Raw genomic sequence first — 26,917 nt, forward strand, 5'->3', positions numbered from 1 at the left:
TGAATCTTTAGCCATCCTTTGACTCACACTGTAGGTTATGACTAGAGAACCACGTGTGAATTTTGCGAGCGAACCCTTCTTATGTTGCTCCAGGGTTTGCTAACCTGCTGTGCAATGGTAGCATGACCATGAGCTCAGCAAGGCCTGTACAGGGTGGGACATTTTGCTTGGAAGCGAGGCTGGTAGGGCTGGAGGTCTCAACACTAAAACCCTGGTTCTAGGGTTCGAGGCCTAACTTCACCTCTTGCAGCAATGCAGAGTGGCATTTTGGGTTATCTTCTCCCCCATCTTCCAGGCCCCCTGTTCAGTGTCATCTTTTAGATTCCCTTCCCCAAGCTCCTCTTCGTCCTCCTCATCACAAGTTTCCATGTTGCAAGACTGGGTCTCACTGTACTCATAGATAGTGGGCAAACTGTTCTTCAGTCCGCAGCGTCGCCGCAACGCCACCAGCAGAGGCTGGGGCATGGTGAAGATGTCCACGTTGTTGCCCACATCTACCCAGGCAAGACTGGGGAAGCATTTGGGGTCCTTGGCAGCTTCCGTCAACTCTTTCACTGCAGCCACAGTGAGCCGGTTGCCATTGAGTGCCAACATGGTTAGCTTGGGAAGCGAGCCCAAGAAAGGCAGTAAGAGGCACAGACTCTCATCCCGCAGTGTGGTGAAGCTCAAATCCACAGAGACCACAAGGTTTCCGTTGTTCTGTAGATGGTATGCCACCCGATGAATATCCCTGGTGGACAGTGGGATGCCAGACAGGTCCACTGAGTCATTGGACACTTTCTTCTGTAGAATAACTTTGAGGCTGTGTGGAAAAAGGAGGCAAAAATAAACACAAGATTCAGGTTTATTCCGCTTGTTTGCTGCATTAGCTTGTTGCTTTTATCTCTACTGAAACCCAAACATGAACTTCCTCATTGGCTGTAGGCAAACATGACCCGTCCTCCAACATTGCCTTTAATATTTCATGACACTTCTGGCTCTTTTTTGACTTTGCTTAAATCTTTTCCTTGATAAAATCTTCCCTGTTTGATCTTCTAAAGAGCTTCTCTGCCATTACTGCCCTCTTTCCTGAACAACACATCTGCCTGACAACACTTACAGTAACATGGAAAAATCTGCTTCATCTGCAACACTGTGCACTGGTGTTCTACCTGAACACACAGTCATCAGTTTCACTAAGAACATGAGCACACAAGTGGGACCTGCACATAAAACTGAGAGAAATCACCAGAAAGACCCCATCAGGCTCAGAGTAAACCTCATCTGGCAGCTCGCCTCCACAGCACTTGAGCAGCAGGCTGGAGGATGGAGCTCAGATCCTGAGCTGGGGCACTTCCATTGTACCGTGGGGCAGTTAAAAGCCCACTGGGTATGGACGGATCAGTGTGGCATTGTCAGCAAAAAGCCACGTTTCCCTAAACATGGCAGGCTGGTGATAATGACAGAAGTTGACTAGAAAATATTTATACGGGATGAGCACCTTGTGGATTGAAGTGATGAGGTGTGGTTGAGTCCCAAGTCACATTTCTGAGATCACAGGCATTAGATTTGCCCAACAACCACACGTTTTCACGGCCGGCTCTTTGGCTTACTGGGCAGCTGAGATTTATGTGGCTATTGATTTATACACTGAACTACATGCAGAGCCTTCTCCCCTCCCAGGTCAGATTTTCAAAAACTTTGACATCTCCAAATTTGTGTCTTTAAAGCATGCACACAAAACAAAGCAGCCCTTTTTGTTTTGTAGAAGTGCAATTCATGTGCAAAAGTCACTTGATGTGCCCCTCCTGTGCCAATCCATTGCCGATGCTAGACCTGTTTAATTCGAACTTGTCCTACGTGCTAATTTTCCCTTTGCTGGCTCTGCACGCTGGTACTTTTCAAACATGCGCCAAATAAAACGGCTGCTGCTTTGCTGGTGTTATTTTGATTATACAATTAGGGCAGGGGAATTGGCCACTCTGGACATGTCCTGCACTGCCTGCTTGAAGAGGTGTCTCTGAAGGCGTGCCAGCCCGTGTCGTGCAGCGCGGCAGCTGGCCCCTATCCAGCACTGAACAAGGGGTCTTCTCCTCCATTCTTTTAGCGGTAGCCATGGAGACCGAGCGAACGATCATTTGAGCAGCACCTCCTACTAAATGTAAAAGCGTAGTCAGCACAAAGGCAGCGCTCTCCATAAGTGCTGCTGTTGAACAAGACCACCACATTAAAGCCATGTGCTTTCCAATTTTCTGTAAATTCATCCATCATCCCCCCCCCACCTTCAGTACATACAGTAACCAGCTAAGGAGGCAATTCTGCAGCAGGTCATGGGAAACACACTCTCCAGCTGCTCTGCCACTGCAAGTCTTCTCTGAAAAGCCCCGGCCAGGCGGCGAGCGCTGCGATTTACTGTGTACAGGATGGTCGGGAGATGAGTAGAGTCGCCACGGCGCACTCAGAGAGGCTCAGACACACCATCAGCCTTCCACAGTCTGACAACCTGCCTGCTCTTTTCCAGCAGCTTCCAAAGTTGGGGTTGCAAGTGGCATTTGCTATCGAAGGTCAAGAGGGAAACGTTACCCATGAAGCAATGGCTCGCTCTATGGAAAGCAATATAAAGGGAAGAGCACTCCTTTGTGGAAGCATGTGACATGGTGCTCTTTCCCATGGGCTCTCCTACACTCCGTGTTCAGTCCCACGCAGTTTACCGGTGACCCACTGACAGCCCCTGGGAACGATCTGGTGGTTCATATGCGGTCGATAAAATCTCCACTCTTATACGACACCACTGCCCCTTGTTACAGCCTCTGAGGTGAGTCAAAGGAAGACATCGTCTAATTTCCGATAGCACGCCTTGCTTCCCCGAGTCTCTCGGCACTTTGTGCAACGATGGCTGTGCAAATGCACCTTGAGAACTGCTTTCCTCGATTGAAGACATTTACACTGTGGAGAAAGATGATCAACCCAGCGCCTGTGATGAAGTTTCATTCTCAGCTTCCTCCCTTGCGCTCGTCTGGTTGCTGTCAGCAATGCTGACACGGCAAAATTCATCTCAGCATCATTAGCTACATATTCAGAGAGTTATGGCACGCTGTATGTAATAGTCAGAAATATTTCAGATTCTGGCAGCACAGGGAGTAGCGCTGCTGTCTCACAGCGCCTGGGTGGTGCAAGAGGACATGGCTTCGATCCCCACTCAGTCTGTGTGAACTTTATATGTTCTCCCCATGTCTGTGTGGGTTTCCTCCCACACTCCAAAGATATGCTTTTTAGGTTCCCTAATAGTGTGTAAGCGACAGAGTGTGTGTTCCACTGATGTATGGAAGAGTGGCGCATTGTAAGTAGTGTATCTAGCAGTGTAAGTCACCATGGTGAATAAGGTGTGTGGGCTGATAACACTACATAGAGTTCATTGGAAGTGGCTTTGGAGAAAAGCGTCCGCTAAATAAATAAATGAAAATGTAGAATAAGTGTGTCACACAGTTGAATGAAAGCTGGTTTTTAAAAACATGGAACCGAGACCTTGAACTCTTAGTGGAGCCTTCCCTGCGGTCTGCTGGACACTTCATCTGAGCTGTGGCACAGGGCCAAGGCCAACTTTCACCTGAAACCATCAACCGTATTACAGTGACACAAAAAATGAATCACAGCTTGGATTTTTTAATAACACCTTTGTCTGAAAATACATCTGAAGGAAATAACATAACATTTGTGGAGAACGGTGTCCCTCCCTTCAACCATTGTCTGCTTTTCTATTCTATTCCTTTCTTTACATTTTCTTTTATGATTACCAATTATTTACTAATGATTACTCCTTGTCCAATAGCACTCGCTCGCTCACATTAACCACTTGCCCTGGCCAGGGTCCAGTGGTCCGGAGTCTATCCCGGAATGACTGGGTACAGATTCCAGGGGTACACCTTGGGCGGGATGTCAAAGTCCACTGCAGGGTAGCCACATGTAGACACTAAGACATAGTGTGTCCAATAGCAGGTGCAGTGAGATTTAAATGCTTTAAAGACACTGAGGTCTCACAGCACCTATATTAATTCACCACAGGACGACAGCCATCAATGTACGCATTAAAAGAGCTGGCAGAAAGTGAGCATCAGGGCAACCTTAGGCCTGCCCCCTAGTCTCCTTTGACCATGCACATATGCTGAATTTTCTCCATATACTCACACACAGTCTGATTTTTACATAGATCATTGATGCCCTGTCTGACCCCAGGACAAAACCTGTCTGAAAGAAGGGGCTTGTGTGTGACATACCCAAGAAGAGGGGAGATTGGAACTTGGCCTGATTTGGCAGGTGACCCCTGACATGCATGTTAATTGAAGGACGGGGGGGGGGGACCTTGTGGAGAAGATGGTTAACACTGGCATGGAACATGAACATGGAACACACTGGTACACACAGTAAACACTCTGAAGGGCACAAAAGCCATACCTTCCATCATTTGTTATTTGTCAACGTTGGGCAGGTGACTTTACCCCCTCACTGAAATGCCATGCATATCTCTTCTATCCAAACATGATAAATCTCCAGAGGGCAAAGACATTTGAAGCAGCTGCCCATGGGCCAACAACAGTGTTTCCATCACGCTATGTCAGCTGTGTCTATTTCTGTTGGGAAGTTGTGCCAAAAAATCAGCAACAAATCAGAACCTGAGGACTAGAAAAGGGCAGAGCCATTCTGGGTTCACGATGTTTGGGCCATCGTTGATGCCATGGCCATCTGAGCACAGCACAGCACAGCACAGCACAGCACTCCAGACATTCCAGTGTTTTAACCAGATGCAGAATGTGCACAGAGTGGCGAATACACACGAGGTCCCCATGCAGTTAGCGTCATGGGGTCTGGACCATGAACTCATCTGCCTGTTGTGCATTAGTTCACCACTTTCTTTTTCTTGTTACCTCACATTGTTTTGGAGAACAAAGTAAGGTACTTTGAATGAAGGCTCTAAATGAGGTAATTTTCAAAGTGCTAAACCACCACTATGGTACCTGCTGGGTGAGCTTCATGAACTTCAAACTAAACCAGATGAAAAAGCTTGTGAATATCATCTTAAGCTCTTTAACGTCTTTCTAAACAAGTAATCATTTTATTTTGACTTTTGCGGATTTTTAACAAGATCCTGTTACAGTAATGAGAACCCAAGAGGTTGCGGGGGGAGGGGGGACTGAGAAAACAATGACATTAAAGTAGGAAAAACTAAGGCTTAGTTCACCTTGGCTTCATATTTAATCTTAATGTCTTGATGAGGCACCAGGGAACAACCAGATTTCATTTAAACCTTCTCGGTCACTATGATAAGTACAACAACATAAATACTTTGTTTTTCAAAATGGTGTTGAATACTGGTAACATATTGAAGGCTAAGTAACAGAGATCAGCACAAGTGTCATTTATCATTGGTTTAGGAGACTGACTCAGCTTTGTCCTATCTATGCGTGCTAGAAAAAAAAGATTAAAACATTTCCAACTGTTAAATTATCTTAGAAATGCATCTGATTTGTCATTTTCAACTGTTAGCGTTTGCACAGATGGTGTATTAAACACCCAAACATTTTCGCAGGAGATCCACCCCCTTACGTTACTTACGTCGATACCCGATGGCTGTAAGGCGCTATAACAAGTCCTGTTGTCGGTTTCGTACCGACCTTACTGTCCGAGTGATACTGAGCTCTTAGCCCTACTTTTTTCTTTATTTGAATCTTACACTTTTTTTTCCCTTCTAAATCAGCACACTATGACATGTCTCAACGTGCAATTTACTAATCCAGTGTTTTCATTACTACTGTGTTGTATGTACACTGCTGTAGCCTCGCGGCACTGCCTTCGGAATTATGTTTTTACCTTTATACACCTTGTTGCTCTAGGAAACAATCATTTCCACCTTACATTTTCATTTTTTTTTTTTAGCTGATGCTTTTCTCCAAAGCAACTTACAACATTAAGCTACTTACAATTATGTACCCATTTATACAGTTGGGTTATTTTACTGGAGCAATTTAGGGTAAGTACCTTGCTCAAAGATACTATAGGTGGAGGTGGGATTCGAACCTCCTGATTTTTGACACTGACCTTTAATCTTTCAAAGGCAGCAGCTCTAACCACTATGTGACCAGCTGCCCAAGGCTACATATCTAACAGACGCTTGCCTCATATTTCTCCTCTACAAGTCCTCTAAAGGAACTACTAACAGGTTACTACAATGGTTCCGAACGGTTGCAAAGTTCCTCTACACTGTTTTACTTGGTCCAACAGTTAAGTGGAACAAAATGCAGGGCATGGATAATTCAGTTACAGTGACTGAAGGCTACTGACAAAGGGTGCTGATCTTTTTACATAGACACACACCTTAATACTCTTAACGAACAACCCTTTAAAAGAGGATTACCATTATGGGGCTAAACCATTAAACCATGCAGAGAGAAGAGGGACACAATGGTCTGCAATTAAAAAAAAAAAAAAAAACACTTGCAGGTTGGATTAGTTTTCTGAATTTCTGTGTCCTAGCGAACACTGACATGTCTGCATAAGGACCCGAGTGAGATCGCAAGGAAAAACAAGTGGATCACGTGTAAGGGAAAGCGTCAGCTACAGAAAGATCTTTTCAGACCAGTCTAACACTTTGAACCTTGACCTCATGCATAAAAAAATCCCCTCTATACAGTTTTCTGTCACATCTTGCAAGGCGAGCAATGAGACTTTTGGACACGGACCTCTCAGGGAGGAATCTCAGGTGGCTGAGATGCAAAGTGAAAACAGACTGACTGAATTTACTACACGGGTGTAAGCAGGCTACTAATGGCCTAATCCTCAGCAGGGGTCAGTTTAATAAACTACCACAAGGTAACATAAAGGTAGCTTAGCAACAGAGGAAGTCTGAAAGCCCACAGAAGAACATGACAGCAGCACAATGAATTCAGAGGGAATCAGTGGATTTAACAACAAAAAGAAAAAAAAAAACAACCATCACGGCATTAACACTTATTACATATTACTTGCATGATGAGTTAACATACCATTTTTACCATTCTGCAAAAGCCCATGTGCTCTTATTTATCCCAATTACCATAGTCCTGTCCTCATTTCAGTCTGCAGCTCAGCTCAGTAATAATTTTTTCATAACTACTGATTTGATAAAGGAAGTCCTCATCTGTGTGTCTCTGTTAAAGGGAACTACAGTAGGCAGTTTATCACTCTCAGAGCCTGGCGTGTCGGAGATGTTATTGCACTGTGATGCGCATAAATATGCTCGTCAACATTAAACGTTAGAGACGGAACAAAACTGAAGTCACTGAGAATGGCCAACAGCACCTTTTCAAAACGGAGAACCTTACGCCCTGTATCAATGCTACTTGGCAATCTAGGACTTCTAGATTAGTTTTTCTCTTGCTCATTCTGACCTTGTTTACAATTTACATTTACACGTATCCATTTAGCAGATGCTTTTCTCCAAAGCGACGTACATCTCATAGAAAATACAATGTGCAATACAAAAATACAAAAACATTATATTAGCAGAAAGAGACACCTGGATGCAGACGTGTGATTCTTGAGTGCAGTTAGTTTTCTTAGTTTGTGTGATGAACCAATGTTCATTACGCAAGTAGCTACATAAAACTACCAGAATATCGATGATTCCTTTTCACCTTCCTACAATTTTTTTTTTTTTGAGATCTATAGTACTGTACAAAACTTTTAGGCACTTGGGGGGGTAAAGCTGTAAAGTGAGAACGTTTCCAAAAATAATGCTCTTAATTAATGAACTTCCTACAAAGGTTCGTAACTATCCATTGTCAACAACTGCTTGGTGCGGTGGGCTTGGTCAGGTCCTGCTCTCTGGTGGGTCTGGGGTTCGAGTCCCACTTGGGGTGCCTTGCGATGGAGTGGCGTCCTGTCCTGGGTGTGTCCACTCCCCCTCCAGCCTTATGCCCTGTGTTGCTGGGTTAGGATCCGGTTCATCTCGACCCCGCTCGGGACAAGCAGTCTCAGATAGCGCATGTGTACTTTATCGACATACAAAACCCTTACTGTAGTACTACAACTTTTTGCAAAAGGAATGCTTGGAAATCTAAAATATGCTCTTTCCCATTGACATTAATGCAGAAGACAACCCTCTAAAACAAATATTCTTGTGGAACATCTAAGTGCCTAAGACTTATGCACAGTACTGTATACATAAAACATTTACATTACATTATGAGGAGTAGCTGTGTAAAGGTTTATCTGGGGATGATCTTAAAGTTATAGTGCATGAACATTTACCCCTTACATGAACTTAAGAGATAAATCTGTAACCGAAAGTGACAGAACAACGATGATTTAAGGGTAGCTACAGAAGATGATGTCTGATGTGGCTGAATGGGAGTAAAAATGTCTAGGACAGTCAGGGCTGTGCAGGTACGATGGGGCTGATGCATCTGCAGCTTTGATCACCTGGAGCGTTTCCTCAGATCATATGTAAACAGACCAGGTTCCATGTGCTGTGTGTGGTCAGGCTCACCACTTCTTCATTGCTCTGCTCAGCTGTGAGCATCTGCCTGACATCCTGAACCGCTTGCTTTTTACTGTCCCTGCAGGAGCGACTGATACCGGAGAAGTAAGAACAAAGGATCCAACTCTGAAAATCTTGAGCCTGAGACCTGTATGCAAATTCTGAAACTGTCTCCTTTGCTAAGCATTAGTACATTTTCCCATATCTGAGATCAAGAAGAGCTTGTGTGTTGACTGACCGTGAGATTCCGTTTTGGATTGAACATGACGCTGCTCACGTGCTGATCTGTCAAGACACTTGAGTCACAACAACTGGTCCCTTAGCCCCCCCCCACCAGCTCCTGGAGGACACTTGCAAGTGCAGACTCTCTCTAACGTGGCAGAGTGCCCAGACAAATGTAGGGTATTTTTTTGTCCTCTCTTTTACTGCCCCCCTTACATGACACACTCATTTAGGTCAAATGCCAAAAGCCTGGCAAAGGCAGGCCTGGACTGTGGAGTGTGACTTACATGTAGCAGTTGAGAGAACCACAAAGTCACCAATGGCTCTACTGTAACACACAAAAGATGAACACTGGTGACACTCCCCACCTAAGTGCATTTTCCTGACGTCTTCGGTTCGTAAAACTTTTATGGGTCTCCACCGAAAACACACCTGGTGCCTTCTCCGTCCTTTTTTTCTGTGGACCTCTCACTTGTGTACTAAAAACACATCTGGTGCTCTTTACAAGCACCTCCAACCAAGCATGGCCTCACTCACACTATAAAATAATAATTGCCAAAATAAGTGAAACTTAATAAGACAGGCTGCTACATTTTATTTCCATGGTATTGCTGACACATCGTGCATCGCCCATCAGTATCTTTAGGTTATTAAAAAGCAAGTGGGGCTGCAGAACAAGAAAAGCCCTAAATGAATGCTTTCCCTGCAAGAAAGAACAATAACTAAATTACTGTACTGCACAGGGGAACCTCTAGTTTCTTCCATGGCGAAGCTATCTGGCAAAGTTGGAATAATCAAGTATTTGCTGGTGATGCACTTCTCACGCATAATATAGCTGACACACGGTCAGAACCAAGCACACAAACGCACAGACACACACAGCTGTGTATAAACAGGGCTGGAAATGTTTCCAAACACACCCACCCACATATAGACCTAGAGAGCTTTTAGAGCTCACCAGTGGAGTTCTGTAGCCCAGTTAGCAGGGCTGATGGGACATGTCACTGGTCAGGTGGCTCACTCAAGAGGAAGCCATGTTTGGGATGAGCTTCTTGTCAGTATCCTATTACAAATGACAGCTGGAAGAGGGAAAAGTTTTTTTTCTACTGGGGGCGGTGAGTTAACCGTGAAGCAGAAGGTTTTCCATGTAGAAAGTCAGCAATGAGAAAGAAATAGAGGTAAAGAACCAGAAAAGACCAAGTGCTGATGGATGAACTGGTAACAGTTAGCGGTTCAGTAGTCATCTGTCTGACTGCCACTCTGGCTACATTTGGCAGCTTATCACCATGAATTGGCAGTAAGAGAGCCTTACTAATGGGGGGGGGTCCGTCAACTTCTGGGCCTATCAGACTGATCGGGCCACAGGGGCTGCACACACTAAATTCCATAGGAATTCTGTTGAAAACGCAAACCTTCCAACTTCCTTCAGATGTCAGTGTTTGCTATGCAAGTTAACTTTTTACTGTTTACATGTGGTTGGCACTACAGACACAAGTGTCAAATATCTGCAGAACAACATTATTCTTGCATGCATGTATACTGCAGTTTCTATAAACATTTTCTTTTTTTAAACGGCACACACAACTCTACTTTGAGTGGAATTTTCATAAAGAAAACCATGCATCCATGAGGTAAATTCAACTGCCATACTCAACTGGCCAGTTAATTCCACACTTTCTCAGTGCCAAGAGCAAACTGAATAATTGTCTATCTAATTCAGGAGCTTTAGTTTGTATAAAAGAAAAACACAAAAGGACTCACTGATGATTGAAAGGACAGATGAAAATTACAACCGTTTTTGGTGAATCATGCAATAAACCAGGTGTTGAGCTTCGGAGGAGGCTGGGCAGCAGATTAAGGCCCTTTTTTGATCATTGTGGTCAGTCAGAAGCTAGACGTAAGCAATATGCAATGATCTCTTATGCTACCTGCACTATAACTGTTTTTGTAATTTTTTGTATTGTAAATATCAGGTGGCCCCTCCGTGAACCACCACCTTACCATGGTGGAGGGGTTTGAGTGCCTGAATGAGTCCAGGAGCTATGTTGTCTGGGGCTACATGCCCCTGGTAGGGTCTCCCATGGCAAACAGGTCCTGGATGACAGACGAGACAAAGCGCGGTTCAAGAACCCCTTATGAAGAAAAAAATCAAGGCTTTCGTTTACCCCGCCCAGTATGGGGTCACCGGGGCCCCACCCTGGAGCCAGGCCTCGGGGGGGGGGGGCTCGCATGCGAGCACCTGGTGGCCAGGTCGATGCCCATGGGGCCTGGCCGGGCTCAGCCCGAAGCCATGACGTGGAGCCGCTCTTCGGTGGGCTCACCACCTGCCCGAGAGACCGTAAGGGGCCAGTGCATTGTGATTTGGGCGGTGGTCGGGGCCGAGTGCCCGGCCGACCCAAACCTCGGGCGCCAACTCTGGTTTTTGGGACTTGGAATGTCACCTCGCTGGCGGGGAAGGAGCCTGAGCTGGCGCGGGAAGTTGAGAGATACCGTCTAGATATAGTCAGGCTCACTTCCACTCACAGTTTGGGTTCTGGAAGCACTCTTCTCGACCAAGGGTGGACTCTCCACTATTCTGGCGTTGCCCAGGATGAGAGGCGGCGGGCGGGTGTGGGCTTATTAATAGCCCCCCAGTTTAGAAATATCAGGTGGCAGAGAAGAAAAATGAATGGTATACAGTAATACAAACAATGAATTGTAAACCTGTATGCCAGTGTTGTAAAACATGTTTAGAGACTTCAGAAATCAGTAATAAAGGAGACAAAAAAAAAATGTCGCAAATGTGTTAAGAAACTCAGTTTTTTTCCTTTTAAACAAGCTATTTGTAAACTTCGCTGGTATTACTAAGCTTTTTGGATCCAAACTTACTTGATAATAAAAAAAAGGTCTTTTGGGACAAATATTCTAAGGTACTGTAATGTATTGGTTCCAGCAGTGTGAAATGTAGGCTGCATAACCAACTGATGTAGTGGCAAGGGTGTCTTGTACTGATGCCTTAAATAAATGAGTTTCATCTGTTCAATATCATTAGTGCACATTGTGGCCATAACTTGCCAGGCACTGGGGGAACCATATAAGATCAGCAATAGTACTCTATGGAGTTATATACTAATATTGCGGGTGGAAATGGGCTTGCTTGAACATTAGAGGACACATTCACCCCGTCTCCTTCTGTTACTCCAGTGGTGCGCATGATGTGGAACTGACGGTTTTGAACACTGTGTTCAAAGATTTCGATAACACATTTTACTGTGAAAATTGTATGTAAACATTTGGAACAAAGAAAGATCAGTAATAGCATGCCAGTGTGCATAATTTGGATTGTTTGGTTTCAAAGAAGCGGTCTGATTTTAACAGAAACCAAAAGGGGTTTCTCATACCCCAACCTGGCTAGTACCTGCTTTTAGTTGTCACCTGTTAAGCTACAGCAGTCGACTACATTCTGACTCACTGTCATGACCTGTATACTATAGCGCTGTGTGACCAAGGGTTATTTGTTTTGTTGTGTCATGGAACTCTATTTTAACTTTTGTAAATGTGATCTTCCTGTTAATGTGTGCAAACAAGAGTAGAATTAAAACCTATCAGCAAGCCTGTCAGACAAATGGATGGAGGTGAAGTCACTTTCATTAGCAGTTCCTATCTTTAACAGAGCCATGTTGAGTTTCAGTGAAAGCTTCTCTGCTGTACTGTTCTTTACATTTACATTTATTCATTTAGCTGATGCTTTTCTCCAAAGCAACTTACAATGTTAAGGTTACAATTATTTACCCATTTATACAGCTGGGTAATTTTACTGGAGCAATTCAGTGTAAGTACCTTGCTCAAGGGTACTACAGCCAGAGCTGAGGCTCAAACCTGCAACCTTTGGGTCCAAAGGCAGCTGTCCCACTTCTTTCCAGGACTACACACATACGTATAAACATCATGGCCAGCTTGTAGATGTTCGTGAGGACAAACATTTGCAGTTAACTTACTGTAAGGTACACAGAATCTAGGTTAATTGCTTAGAGGCTTTGGGCAGAGGGTGCTATATAAAAGGAGAACATTCATTAAGATGTTTCACACACACAATGTCTACAACCACTTGTCCCTAGTGGAGTCATGGGGAACCAGAGCCTAACCCAGCAAGACAGGGTGCAACGCTGAAGGGGGCGAGGATGCACCTCAGATGGGACGCCAGTCCGCCACAAGGTGTCCAAAGCAGGACTTGAACCCTAGACCCACTACAGAGCAGGCCCCGGCCAAACCTGCTGCACCACCGCGCCCCCTAAGATGTTTCACCTTACTTTAAACTCAAACACACCTGATATTATTGTGGCACTCTTCCTGTCTCAACATATTTCTAAAATGTTACACTAATAAAATCGCTGTTCTCAAAGCAACATCTGGATTACGTTTGTATTATGTGTACAGACAAGTACTCTTCAGTATCAGGCTGTGCAGTGGAAGTTTGCCCTCTCCTTTTTGATTACTGTTACAAGCAAAGAAAACCACAGTGAGTAGATCAGAGTGGAGCAGTCAGTGTCAAAAGGTAAGTATTCTGCAAGCAGAGAATCAATCGGTGCCATTTTACAAAAACTATATATATATATATATATATATATATATATATATATATATATATATATATATATACACACACATATATACATATATATATATACATATACACACACACACACACACACACATATATACACACACACACTTTACACATTTTTGGACTCCAGTAAAAAAAAAAAAAAAAAAATTTCACAATGCAGTTGTGCCCAAAACATCACACCATGCAGGGTGTAAACTCTGGACTTCAGTAATGCAATTATAGGCGTAGCACAGTGGGACTGGTGTCTCACAGCTCCTGGGTTGTGGCTTTGTTGTGGATTCAAAACCTGCTTAGTCTACGCAGAGTCTAATCGCTCTCCCCATCTTCACATGAGTTTTGTCCTGGTGCTCTGGTTTCTGTCCACAGTCCAGAGACATATGTCTCAGGTGAATTAGTGATCTGAGTCACCATCAACGCATTTGTGTGAGTGAATGAGTACACATATGATTGCCTTGTGGTGGAGTGACATCCCACCCGGGGTGGACCCTGCACCTCATACTCTGCGCTTGCAACAGATGGATGAATGGATGGTTGACTAGACAATGCAAATGTAATTATTAAAAAGCAGTAAACTCTGTTTTAGTGAGTAAGTGGAGGCATTTCAATGTGCAACATTGCTATTTTAAGCGCTATTTACAATATCTTCACTTGTAAGTATGACAAACAGGTAACAACAGCTGAACAACAGTAATCAAGATTACCTTTACAGTTTACTCATCTTCAGGAAATTCAGCATAGTTGACACTGGCCATTTCCATATGCTTTCCAGAATAGCCCACAGCTATGAAAAGATATCGACTGAAGACCCGTTTTCACTGGTCAGCATCTGGAATCCCTGACTGGACCTAAATGACTTCAGACAGTTCTCTGAATCACAGTTTGCTAGGATATTCACTGACTGGCTTGTTTGGGAAACTGCAGCTGTAAGTGCTAAGAAAAGGCCCCCCACGGTTGTGGCCACTAGTATATAGGCCACTCTATGCACTCACCAAGCCTGGGACTTTCTCTGGGGCGTGCCTTGTCTCACCCACTTTGAATGTGGGGTCAGGTGGTAAATCAGCTGCCGGCAGATTCTGTCCGAGGACTTCATGGGGTCTGCGTCCTGAAACAAACATGTCCCACCTTACTAACCTTGTGTCCTGAAAAAAAAAAAGATTCTGAAAAGGTGTGAAGCACTTGATTTCAGCCTGTATTCTGTAAAAAAAAAAAAAGTTACACATGCTCTTAATTTTAGATCCAAAAATCCCCTTACAAGCCCCCTTGGACATTTCTTTTTCTCATGTTTTTCTCAGTTCTTTTTCACAGAGCCTGAACATTAGTTGTGGAAATTTACTGTACATTTATTTTTTTCCAATTTTTCAAGTCATGTTTTACCAATAGTTCTATTTACAGCAGAATGGTTCACTCATTATTTTAGGAAAATCAGAATATTCATATGGTACAACACTATGTTGTGAGCGGGCAGGTAGTTCAGCGCACTGTAGGAAAGGGGAACTGTCTGACCTGATAGGCTGGAAGGACATCAATCTCCCACCTGCTCAAAGCTGATCAATTTTAGCCCAAGTGGGCCTGAAGCTGTGGTGCAAGACAGGTGCGAATGGGTGGGTGTTTCCACCTGGGGAAGGAGGTGGAATCTGTCTGATGGACAGCTCACCCCATTCTAACAGAATGAGGGTCATCAACAAGGACTTTAGAGTCCTCATAACAGCTGTTTTCTAAAGGGAGGTTAGGGAATAACTGACCTGTATGTAAGCCAAGTTTCCAGTGGGTTCCCCCCCCTTCTCCCTCAGTTTCCCCACTTGGCCTTTATTATGCCAAGTAAAAGAAACCACCTTTTCCTGTTTGACTGAAACCTGCTTTCAGGTGGTTCAATCCTGCCCATGTAGTGTCATCCACCCCCCCCAAGCAGTTGCAATATCTGAATGCATCAAATTTCATAATTCTATCTTTGCAGTTTCGGAGAGCACCAGACTGCAAGATATATGAAGAAATATTATAGCTGTGATCTTGTCAGCTGTAGAAATTCAACAAAAGCATAAAGAGATTATACCATACCAAGATGGCGGCTTACAATGTAGAGTTTTAAAGAAATATTTTTGTGAACCCATTCAGCAGATTACTGCACTGGTGCAAGAAATCAGACCTTTACAGAAGACTCAAAGGGTGTGGTCTAACATTAATTGCTCTGAAGCACTTCTACACCTATGGAACCATGTCTCTGTCATACATGAATCAAAAGCTTTGTCTGACAAGTTACTTGTGTATGCACAGGGAAGTATTCCATGTCTGAGTAACAGTACAGTGATCTTTAATAACTGGCCATATCAAATTGTTAAAACAGGGCTTGGGCTATTGCTCTAACCGCAGCATAATCCAGTATGTTGTACATGCTGGCAGATCGAAGGTGATCTAATGAGGTCAAGCAGTGGAGCATCTAAATGTTAGTCATGCCCTCCTTCCCAATTACCAGGGCCATCAAAATGCCTACGATTTGTTGCGGTCCAGCCCCTCCTCATTTGCACCCCTTATAAGCAAGCTGAAGCAGGCCTTTAATGTGATCACGGGGCTGTCCTCTCAGAAGGCTGAATGCATCTGCCTCCAGCTATTCCTGCAACTGCCTTTCTCTCCCCTCTTTCCCTGTCTAAGTCCTTAAACGGATTGCGTTGAGCAGAGCGAAGGTAATCTAATTGCTCAGGCAACAAAACAACAGCCAGCCACAGAAAGAAAGGGGGAGGGAGAAAAACATGGCACTTTAATACAACTGCTGGCAAAGTCAAACAATTAGCCTTTGCTGTTGGGTCATTTTTCACATTTCAGACCTGTTCTTCCTTGAGGGTTTCCTCCTTTCCATATTATGGATGGCATAAAACAGACCATTCCTCTGGTGGCCATAAATTAAAAACAATGTGATAAAAGCAGCATGTTTTGTCCTAAATCTGAAATCCTTTCTTGACTACAAGTATGTACATGTCATTTTTCCATTTTTCCTAATTATCCAGGAAGAACTTTTTTTGAGAAACCACTTTGTGTTCAATGATGTTTGTGGAATGGAAACTTGTATCCTGTTTGGGTGGAACGTGCTGACCCAGTTCACAGCTGCTGATTTATCAGTTAGAAATAAACAATCCATCACTGAGAACAGGTGCAGAGCTGAAACACTGCCAGAGATAAAACCAGGACATGGAATGGATGTCAACACTGTGGTCGAACCCATATCTAGGGTTGAAATTAAATCAAGGCGATGGTGTCAAATGACTAAAATAAATCTAGTTTTGTCACCCTTAAATGAGACCCCTGATGCAGATTACAGCTGTCCCCCCATGATGCCAGGTGGCATACCTAGGCATTTGAACATAAAAGTCTAATACCAAAGATGTTATATCCCTGTTAAGGTCTATAACACACTCCCCTCCCCAAACAAGTGACTCAAGCCCAAAAATACCACGGCCAGGTTTTCTGCACTGTCTCCAGTGACTATTTTCATGTCCGCAGTTGTTAACGATAAACGGCTGGGGAATGTTGCCAGAATATATTAGCTCTGACACGAAGTAAAGGACAGTCACTGTAATAATTGGACAAAAGTGGGTAACAGAGATGGTACTGGAATCTTTGATGGTGTCGCAAAGGGGTTTCACCTTCTTGGGACACTGCATATCACGAGCCAAGTTGAGCAGAAGCTCGTGGGAGATAGGGTCCACTAAGTTGAGGAAGGCTGCATTCTTGTACAGGATATCGCTGAGGGAGCTGCCCTCCAGACCCATGTCCTGAAAGACAAATCAAGCCATATTCACAGACTGAACATCTAAAATAGTAGCTGTACAACCACCTTACAACTTGTATTTGATCAGCTGACGATGACTTCATTTCTGCAGCTGAATGTTGGGTTCTTAAGCTTTCAAAAAAAAATATTACCTTCATCTGATTTTAGCAGTCACTGTTGAGCCAATGTTAAGCATTGGAAGCTGTCCTGAGTAAACAGGCACATGAAACAATGAGGAGTTCTTGACTTTAATCCCCAAACAGAGCCAAGTACATGTCAGGTCATGTCATTGTCTGAACAGCTTGTCGCACCCAGCAACACAGGGCGTAAGGCTGGAGGGGGGTTGGGGACAAACCCAGGATGGGACGCCAGTCCGGCCAAGTACGTGTGAATTTTAATATTCAAATCAAGCACAAATTGAGATAAGCACTTTTCACCTTGATATTCACATAAAACAAATTATATATATTTGTAAAGTACTTAAAAACCACACCTATGATTACACCAAGACTATTCAAAAGGATGGGGAAAAATAACCCTGGCACATGTGCAGAGGTTTACCTGAGATCCAAACCTTGGTTTTTACCTTGTTGGATGTAGTAGTCAGTGCTGAGCAATCAACCAAGAGGCAGAGAGCTTGCAGCATGGCAGCTCAACTCTGCATGAATAAATATGAACGTTGGCGAGGTCCGACCTTTCCTTCGACCATATCCACCACCTTTTCCCCTCAGAGCAGATTGCCTACACTGTGATCTGAGTACACGCACGATGTGGTGGGACAGGGTACATTAAAAGCGGGAAAGAAGCCAAGATCTCAGGTGCTTGACAGCAGGGAAAACATCAGCCGGTTGGAGCATTCCTGGGATGAGAGGCTTGCCAATCACTTCAAAAGCTGCACCCTCCCACACCAGCCCGCCGGGGGGGGGGGGGGGGGGGGGGGGGGTTGTCTTCAGACCATTTTTCAATGGGGGGCTGACAGGTACCAAATGCATTTAGTAAGACTGCACACAGAAAACCCGCCACTGAGCACACGAAATTCTGCAGGGGCGGTATGCAGAGAGCATGGAAACAATGCACATGGGGATATTCATGCAAATAAAACATTGAGGGGGTTAGAGAAAACAAGAAATTAAGCCAAGCATCATCTTATTTCCACTGACAGAAACAGCCTGTCAGCACTCGACAAGCATCCAATCGCTCCGTCACACTGCCCACCAACTGGCAGAGCTAATACACTATCTTGAAAGCTCAGCTGTCTGAGATGCTCCTGCTACTCTAAGGAAACACACACTTCATACATGTATCTGATTTTCAGTGTTACAATTGAAAATTGTGACATTATAGGTGGACTATTTATTCAAATTTTATATTCCAGCTGTGCAAGACAGCAGAAATTTAGTTATGAGAAATACTGTTATGTTATGTAATCTAGTGGATACATGCAATGGTCATTTCTGTCCTGTTTTTGTCTGTTTACCAGTACAGTAACACCATGCTGACTCAGATCATCGCTGCCTGAAAAACTCCAGACTGACATACTTTGGAAGCTGAACTTATAAAGTTATGTTTTCATGTGCAAGTAAAATGCAGAACAGAAGATTAAACCACAGGAGAAATGGTACTTGTTATACAAACTGGTACAGCATGATGTAAAACCAATGGACCATAGAACCAAGAAACATAAGCATTTTCTACGCATATGAACACACCAACAGTGATCCTAGAGCACAGTTTAGTCTTGTGCTTTGCTTAATTGTGTGCAACCCAGTTAGTTTATGCCTCACATTCAATGCAATTCTCACCTCTTTAGAGAGGCACAAAACCAGAAATATAAAATGAGGCTATCCAACACCAAGCCATTTAACAGCTCGTACTACAGCTATTTTGTATCGCATGCTCCCTCAGATCTTAAGTGTTACTCAAATTGGACATGAAAACAGCATATTCTATGAAAAACAGAAATCTCACATTCATAAAGAGTAAAAAATGAAATCTAATGCACTTTGTGCAGCACAGACTTTCAGGAGAAAGTGATGGACTCACTACATGCTACAGAACTGAATAAGTGAAACGACAGTGAGAAGAGCTCATTCTCTAGCTGCATGGTGGACTTGTCTTTTTAAGAGTAGGTGGTCGGAGTCAGCCCACGGATCTATGCTCATTAAAACACGAAGAGCGAGTTGGAGTGTGCCAGAGACAAAGCTCTGTTGAGGATAAAGGTTAGTTATATCAGACACCTTAAGCTGATAGATAAAACTTTTCTTAGCTCCCTGTTTTTGTTTAAACACAGATGTTAATGAAAAATTATCCTGTGTAAAACATCCCCTATGCTTATGAAATGTTATCAAAAGAAATTCAATTTTACATCTCTACTTGGCTTTAAAAGAAACTTTTGGGAAAATGGAATTCCTTGCCCAAGGATGCTCATGTCATTTTTTTTTTTTTTTTTTTTAAATTTTGATTTCACTACTAACTGGATGCCTAAAGACAAAAACACTTCGGGGATTGATCGTAAACAGTTGATGCTGTCTACGGAATCTTAACTACAACATAAACATTTGAAAAAGCGTTGTCCCTGTTCTGAGACCTTATCTTGTGTCATGACGTGATGGATGTGCCTTTCAGCTCGTGTGACTGCCGGTGTTCCCTGACCTCGAATGCTCCTCCAGTCCTCAAGACACACTGGCAGTGACACCTGCGTACAGACCAGCCATGGTTTACAGTTGCTGCAGTCACTGACCAAGACACTGAGCATTAAATCAGGTGGGATTTGGAACTCAATGGTGTCAGGGAATATTTTAACTGGAAGGTACATGATTAATAAGGAGGTAAACCAGATAACTCTACACTTCCATCATTTGTTTAAACAACAAAATAATGCTGGGGAATAGTATTCATAAGAGCTGTTTATTTTTATAGAATACACCTTTGTGTCCATTTCGAAGCACAGCTCGTGTGCCATGGTACCCTGATCTTTTCTGGAAAAGAACTGTCATTGTCACGATTACTGTACCTAGGGAGGTATGAGCTCACACTCTAAAAGCGTCACTTTTAGGGAGCCAATATCAGGGAGCATTCATCAGTGTTTATCACCTGGGTCCCCAGACAGCTCCACTCCCATCAGTTCAACAGCATATTAACTCCAAAATTAAATAACAGATGCACAGAGGACCTACATTTTCCTTTAGTTCTCTTGATTTACAAAATTAATCTTATCTTCAGATCAGCATACAAATTCAAGCAATTTTTTTTTTTTTTTTTTTTTAAATTTAGATGAGGCTTTATAAATATAGATAATGACATGTTTAATGGGTACATTTTGCATTGCTTCTCTTCACTTCCACATTCATATACACAAAGGCCTCAGTGTATAGATTCTCCCCAATCTAGGTCAGTGAGCTTTAAAAACAGAGCTCTGGTCAATCCATTTACTGAGATTTGCTTGAAAGTTAGCGGATTATGTCTGCCCCCTTCTTAGGCCCATGGCCAGCCACTTGGAAGCAAAGTATCTGGCAGTACACCCCGGGAACATCAGTCTTTCTAATCTGTCTCACTTATGTTTACATCCTTTGCATTCATGACAGTTGAGGACGTAGCATTCGACTAACGCGGGGATTCTGACGAAGCACGTCAAATCTCTTTAGCCGCGATTATTATAAAGGAGGGGCTTCACGTGAAAGAATGGCCCGTTACCTGGTATTTGCAGAAGCGCTTGACGCAAGTCATAACCGTACAAGATGTCCTTTGCTGGGGAATAGCATTTAAAAAAAAAGACAGCACTTATGAATAAGAATATACCTTTGTGTCCATTTCTAAGCACCGCTCGTGCGACACGGTACCTGACCCTTTTCTGAAAAGGAACTCTCATTATTGTCACAGTGTATCCATGGAGGTATGAACAAACTTGCCCCTCCAATATTAAAGCTTTAACCTCCCCCAGTACATTTTACATTTATTAATTTATCTGACATTTTTCTCCAAAGCAACTTACATAAGGTTACAATTATCTATTTATACAGCTGCGTAATTTTTACCGGAGCACTTTAGGGTAAGTCCCTTGCTCAAGGGTACTACAGCCAGAGGCAGGAATCAGTCCTGCGACCTTTGGGTCCAAAGACAGTAGCTCTACTACACTACCAGCTGCCCCTATTTTGTGTGACTCTTACGAGTACTAATACTACACTTCTTTCGGCTTCCTTCGCACCACCCCGAACAGGCTATAATGTCACAGCACCACTTGTACCATTACTGTGGTAACCGGACCCAGGGAACACTGACTCATCCGCTCTTGCTCCATGATCACGTCCTTATAATAAAAGGACAAGGGGGGACCACGTGCACACGGATTAAGACCGTCCAGGTACATCCAACTACGAAGCAAATGAACAAAAACTGTCAATTTCGCACGTGCTCTAGTCTAGTACTCGGCTGTTTTTGTGATTTACGAGCAAGTTTCCGGGCGATTAATTTCTTCGACGTTACACGCGGACTTGTCGCGCGACCCCTCTCCTTTACCTTTCTCAGGACTTTGAGCACATCGGCCGCCTGCTCCACGTCCCGTTCCCCGAGAAGCCTCTGTATCTGCCGGATCCAGGCCACCCTCCTCACGTAGGGACTCGGGCTCTGCCTCCGCAGCATCCCCGGCAGCTTGCGGGAGCCCGGCGGCGGGATCAGGGCGCTGAGGAGACTCGGCCCCGCCTCCCTGGAGCCGCCGCTACTGCCGCCGCGCCGCTCGCGCTTCCTCTTCACTTTCGCCTCCTCCTTCTTCAGACTCTCCTGCCTGCTCAGCCTGGAACCCATCGCCTTACTGATCAAACATCACCTTAAATTCAACCGCTCCGATAACTTATCTCTGCACAACAATAATTGAGATGATGTTATGAAAGCGAAAAGCGTACGAAACACCAGAACGTGATATACGTGACGTGAGGTGAGCGCACGTGAACGCTTAGTTGTTGCCGCTCCCGGCGAACGGCCCCAAAGCGGTGAACTTCGAGGTGAATTACTTCAGTTTAACCGCGAAGCGAGTAACTTTGCGCTTCGGCTGCCACGACAGTAAAACTAGTGCAGTAAATGCAAAACTCGCGCGGTTCCCGCGGTCGTCGGCGGAAAGCGGGGGCGCTCGCGCCAGCCGCTCGCGCAAGACTGACGACCGCGTCCCGCGTTTGTGCCTGGGAGGGCTCCGGAGCACCGGGCGAGTCTCGCGCGCGCCCCCCGTCCAATCAGAAGCCGGGCTTCCTAAGCGTGTGTTTAATGACGGGATTCCCACGCGGACGGGCGGTGGGGCGGGAAGCGCTCACTTTGGGGAAAAGTCGTGTCAACTAAATGAATAAATGTTAAGACTTACACTGAGCTTCACCTGAAACGCGTGTCTCCAGATTGTGGAAGGAAATCGGAGCAGCACAAATATGGGAAGGACATACAAACTCCACACACGTTCAAAATTGCCAAGGAAGGTTGCTGCAAATCAGAGAAAGGCGTCCATGGAATTTTGCCAAGTTCAGGCTTCCATACTCATTCTAGAGGCAACGCACCAAAGTGTTCTACCACGGTACTCCAGTATGAGTAAAACAATCTAGAGAATTGGGCAAAATGAACATTCTTTGAATTCAGCAAAGAACAACTGCTCTCTGAGCCAGGGAGAAAGAGGGGGAATGCTAAAAATATGCTGCGCCTGGACAAAAGATGCAAAAGAAAGAACATTTATTAGCTGTCCATAGAGGAACGTTTTCAGGAAGTTCAAGTACATGAAGAGCTGAGAGTGTAGTGGTTGGAGCTGCTGTCTTTAGACCCAAAGATTACAGGTTCAATTCCCACCTCTAGCTCTAGTACCCTTGACCAAGGTACTAACATTAAATTGCTCCAGTAAAATTACCCAGCTGTATAAAGGGGTGGATAATTGTAAATACCTTAAAATTTATATTAGTCATGAAGTAGGACTGCTAAAGGATGCTGTCTGAGATGTTTTCTGTGGAAACTCATTCAGTGTGCTCTCTCTGTTTGAGTTTGCTCTGCAAAGTGCTCACAGTCCTTATGTCCAGAAGTTTTCAGTTCCTACATTCCCTGTTATTGTGTTTGTGTTTACAGGCGGTCCTAGGATTACAAACGAGTTCTGTTCCCCAGTCTGTCTTTAAGTCAAATTTGTGCGTAAGTCGGATAATTGCAGATTTCATCGGGACAGAGACGTTTGCATGCTCCATTATTTTCACTTTGTCCTTTAAAATTGTCCCGATTGTTGAGCGACTGTAGCCTAACACTTTTCCAGTGTCCGTTGGTGTTTCACCTTTTTCCGATCGCTTTGTTATTTCCACTTTAGTTTCAGTCATGATCGTTTTCCTTTTCTTTGATGTATCATCATCAGTTGCATCACATTTATACTTTGGTGCCATGGTTAGGAGGGTAAAAACACAAAAAATAAAGCCAAATACAGTAACACACACGAGACACTGTTAACAGCAATGTGGTTCGACTGAAAAGAACGAAGTCTTTGTCCTACCTCGGGCTTGTGCACCCATGAGCTGACGGACCGCTGTAGATGTTTTGATGTGCATTGCAAAGTAGCGCCGGTTTGTTATTACAAACTATCGTATGTAACTCAAATTTTTAATATAATAGGCTTTACGGGGTGATTCGTAACTACGGGTTGTACATTAGTCGGACACTCATAACCCAGGAACTGCCTGTACTTTTGTTTTGGACTTTACTCACTGTAAATAAGCATCATGTTCCTGACTCTGGTTATGGCTTATAAGGCCATCTGAAGATCTGCTCCATGATACCTACAAGACCTGTTTGCTTATGCTCCAGAGAACTGCAGAATCTCTCTCAACATTCAAGTAGGGTCTCAAAACAAATATTTCGGACTCACTTCTTTCCTGACCTCCTATGTGTTCAGTAAGTGCGTACTACGTTATCTGTGTGGGGGGGAAGCTATACTTAGCTACTCTTGTAATGTATATAGGTTTATGCGTGGTATAAGACAAAATATGCCATAGGTGATGATGCCATATCTGCTACCATCCACCTTCCTCTGACCCATCTGAACAAAAAGGACAACTATGTAAGGATGCTGTTCATTGACTTCAGTTCAGCATTCAACACAATAATTCCTCAGAAATTGATTACAAAGCTGAGCCTCCTGGGTCTGACTACCTCCTTCTGTAACTGGATCCTGGACTTTTTGACTGGGAGACCCCAGTCCGTCAGGATCGGCAACTCCACCTTCAGCACCACCCCATTGTGGTGCTCAGTCCACTGCTGTTTACCCTGCTGACTCATGACTGTGCTGCAAAGTACAGTTCAAATCATATCATCAAGTTTGCTGACGACACTACAGTTGTGGGCCTCATCAGCAACAATGATGAGTCAGCGTACAGAGAAGAGCTCGCAAAATGGTGTAAAGATAACAATCTATCTCTCAATGTTGATAAGACTAAAAAGATAATTTTTGACTTCAGGAGGACCCGAGTAGACCACTCACCACTGCACATCAATGGAACAGCTGTGGAGAGAGTCAAAAGCTCCAAGTCTCCTTGTGTGCACGTGACGGAGAACCTCTCCTGGACTCTCAACACCACCTGCCTAGCTAAGAAGGCCCACCAGCATCTCCACTTCTTACGGAGGCTGAAGAGAGCCAAACTCCCCCCCCCCCCATCCTCACTACCTTCTACAGAGGGACGATAGAGAGCGTCCTGACCAGCTGTCTCACCATGTGGTACGGGAACTGCACAGTCTCTGACCACAAAACCCTACAGCGAGTTGTAAGAACAGCTGAAAAGATCATCGGCGTTCCTCTTACCACCACCGACTCCTCATACAAAAACCGCTGCATCCGCAAAGCCACCAGCATTGTGGACAACCCTCTCACCCCTCTCATGGACTCTTCCCCCGGTTGCCATCTGGCAGGAGGTACAGGAGCATCTGTGCCACCACCAGCAGACTCCGCAACAGTTTCTTCCTTGAGGCTGTCAGATTACTTAACACCCTGCTGCCTCCCAACGCTCACCTGGCACAAACAGTGAACCCAGCACTACACTACACCACAACTGCCTACAGCTCACAAGCATGCCCGCATCCACATCCTGTCCTGTGTATTTATTTACTGTCTTGTGCTATGTTCTGTGTTGCACCATGGCCTCCGGAGAAATGACGTTTTGTTCCACTGTACACAAACTGTACAGAGGAATGACAATAAAAACAACTTGAACCTGAGAATGACCATCCTCAAGATTCACATGATCTGCCTGCTGCCATAATGCAATGTGTTACGTGATATTGTTACTCAAACTTCAAGGTATGCCAGGCCACCTGCAGATATAAGAACCTTTTTTACTTCAAATGCCACAACTGCTGATACTGGGAGTCCATAAAGGAGAATTATAGGAGTTGTAATATATATATATATATATATATATATATAATTATTTACCCATTTATACAGCTGGGTAATTTTAGTAGAGGAATTTAGGGTGAGTACCTTACTTAAGGGTACTACAGCTATAGGTGGGAATTGAACCTGTGGGTCCAAAGGCAACAGTGCTAACCCCTATACTACCAACTGTGTCTGTTGGACTTCTACACTCCTGCCAACCAACTGTCTGTATGTTGCCTTAAAAGCCACTGAATCCTTCTAACCACTTTCAAATACATATAAATTCAACGGCAAAGTATAGGAAGTCAATGATCAAAATACTTTACTGTGATGTTCTCACAGAAGAGGACATCAAAAGATATTAATACTATAAATACTAGGTATACTACACCAAGCAAGAATGACATTTTTTTTCCAATGTTTAAAATTGCTGAATGGGTGCTTTAGTTAGTGTGTTATTTGACACTCGGTGAAATTTATGGGGAAGCTTCATAAATGTGCTTGACTTCAGGTAAAATGTTTCTGTCCCAATAATGGCTGAGACCACACTGGTTTTTGCTTCATCTTGAGTTATGCTGTGACCGTGTTTTACTTTTTTTTTTTTTTAACATTTTCTCATTTGTTTTCTTGCTGTGATCCATTCGTCGAGGTGTGAGAAGTGAACAGTGCTGTGAATGGAGCTGAGAGGTGCAGACAACTAAAACACAGTTGTTAACCTGGGTGTTGGCTGGGATAACAACCCAGTTCATCAGTCCTCCAGTGCAGTGCAGCCCTGTGAATCTTCATTTGCATACCCTCCTTTGGAGGTGTGACGCACTCACACACCTCAGCAAAGAATGATAAGCACAGTCTTTCTCAGCTGCTGCTTTGACACCTCAAGACCATCCCCAGGAAGAAGGTAAATGAAAGAACTACTAAACTCTTTTCATATTTTGTTCTTCTGTTTTGGATGAGAACCAGTTTCTTACCTTTAAGGCTAATATTCTTAGCTTTTTTGTGCCAATTTGCTGTTCTCCAAATATGCTCCCGGAACAGCTGGTAGTATAGCGGTTAGAGTTACTGTCTTTGGTTTCAAGGGTCACATGTTCGATTTCCCCGCCTCTGACTGTAGTACCCTTGAGCAAGGTACTTAACCCAAAAATTGCTCCAGTAATATACCCAGCTGTATAAATGTGTAGGTAATTGTAAAAGCTGCTTAACATTGTAAGGTGCTTTGGAGAAAGTGTCAGGTAAATGAAATGCTGGTGTCAATCCATCAGTCTAGGCTACATGCTCTTAGGTTTGGTAGATATAAAGAGTGTGAACATGTTTCTGTGTACATGTTACAGCCAAGGGATAAAGCAGGTAAGTAGCATGAAAAAACTCAGGTAACTCACCATTCCTTGATGTTTGGGTTACTGGTGTGGAAATTTGCTTCTACTGCAACAGTTGGAGTAAAATAAAACAGATGTAAATCAACTCCTGAGC

At 44.0% G+C, this 26,917-nt stretch overlaps 1 protein-coding gene across 1 annotated transcript; it reads right to left on the bottom strand.

Moving 5' to 3' along the window:
• Positions 1-223: 223 nt before the first annotated feature.
• Positions 224-22,227, bottom strand: LOC108933023 (leucine-rich repeat-containing protein 75B-like). The gene is made up of 4 exons (XM_029253041.1): positions 21,595-22,227; positions 16,955-17,083; positions 14,309-14,421; positions 224-802 (listed from the first exon to the last, which is right to left on the bottom strand). Exons 1-4 carry the CDS (start codon positions 21,877-21,879, stop codon positions 238-240), a joined length of 1,092 nt encoding a protein of 363 aa, XP_029108874.1. The 5' UTR covers positions 21,880-22,227; the 3' UTR covers positions 224-237.
• Between the last annotated feature and the right edge of the window lie 4,690 nt (positions 22,228-26,917).

The sequence above is a fragment of the Scleropages formosus genome, chromosome 6 (genome assembly GCF_900964775.1).
Source record: "Scleropages formosus chromosome 6, fSclFor1.1, whole genome shotgun sequence".
Lineage (NCBI taxonomy): Eukaryota > Metazoa > Chordata > Actinopteri > Osteoglossiformes > Osteoglossidae > Scleropages > Scleropages formosus.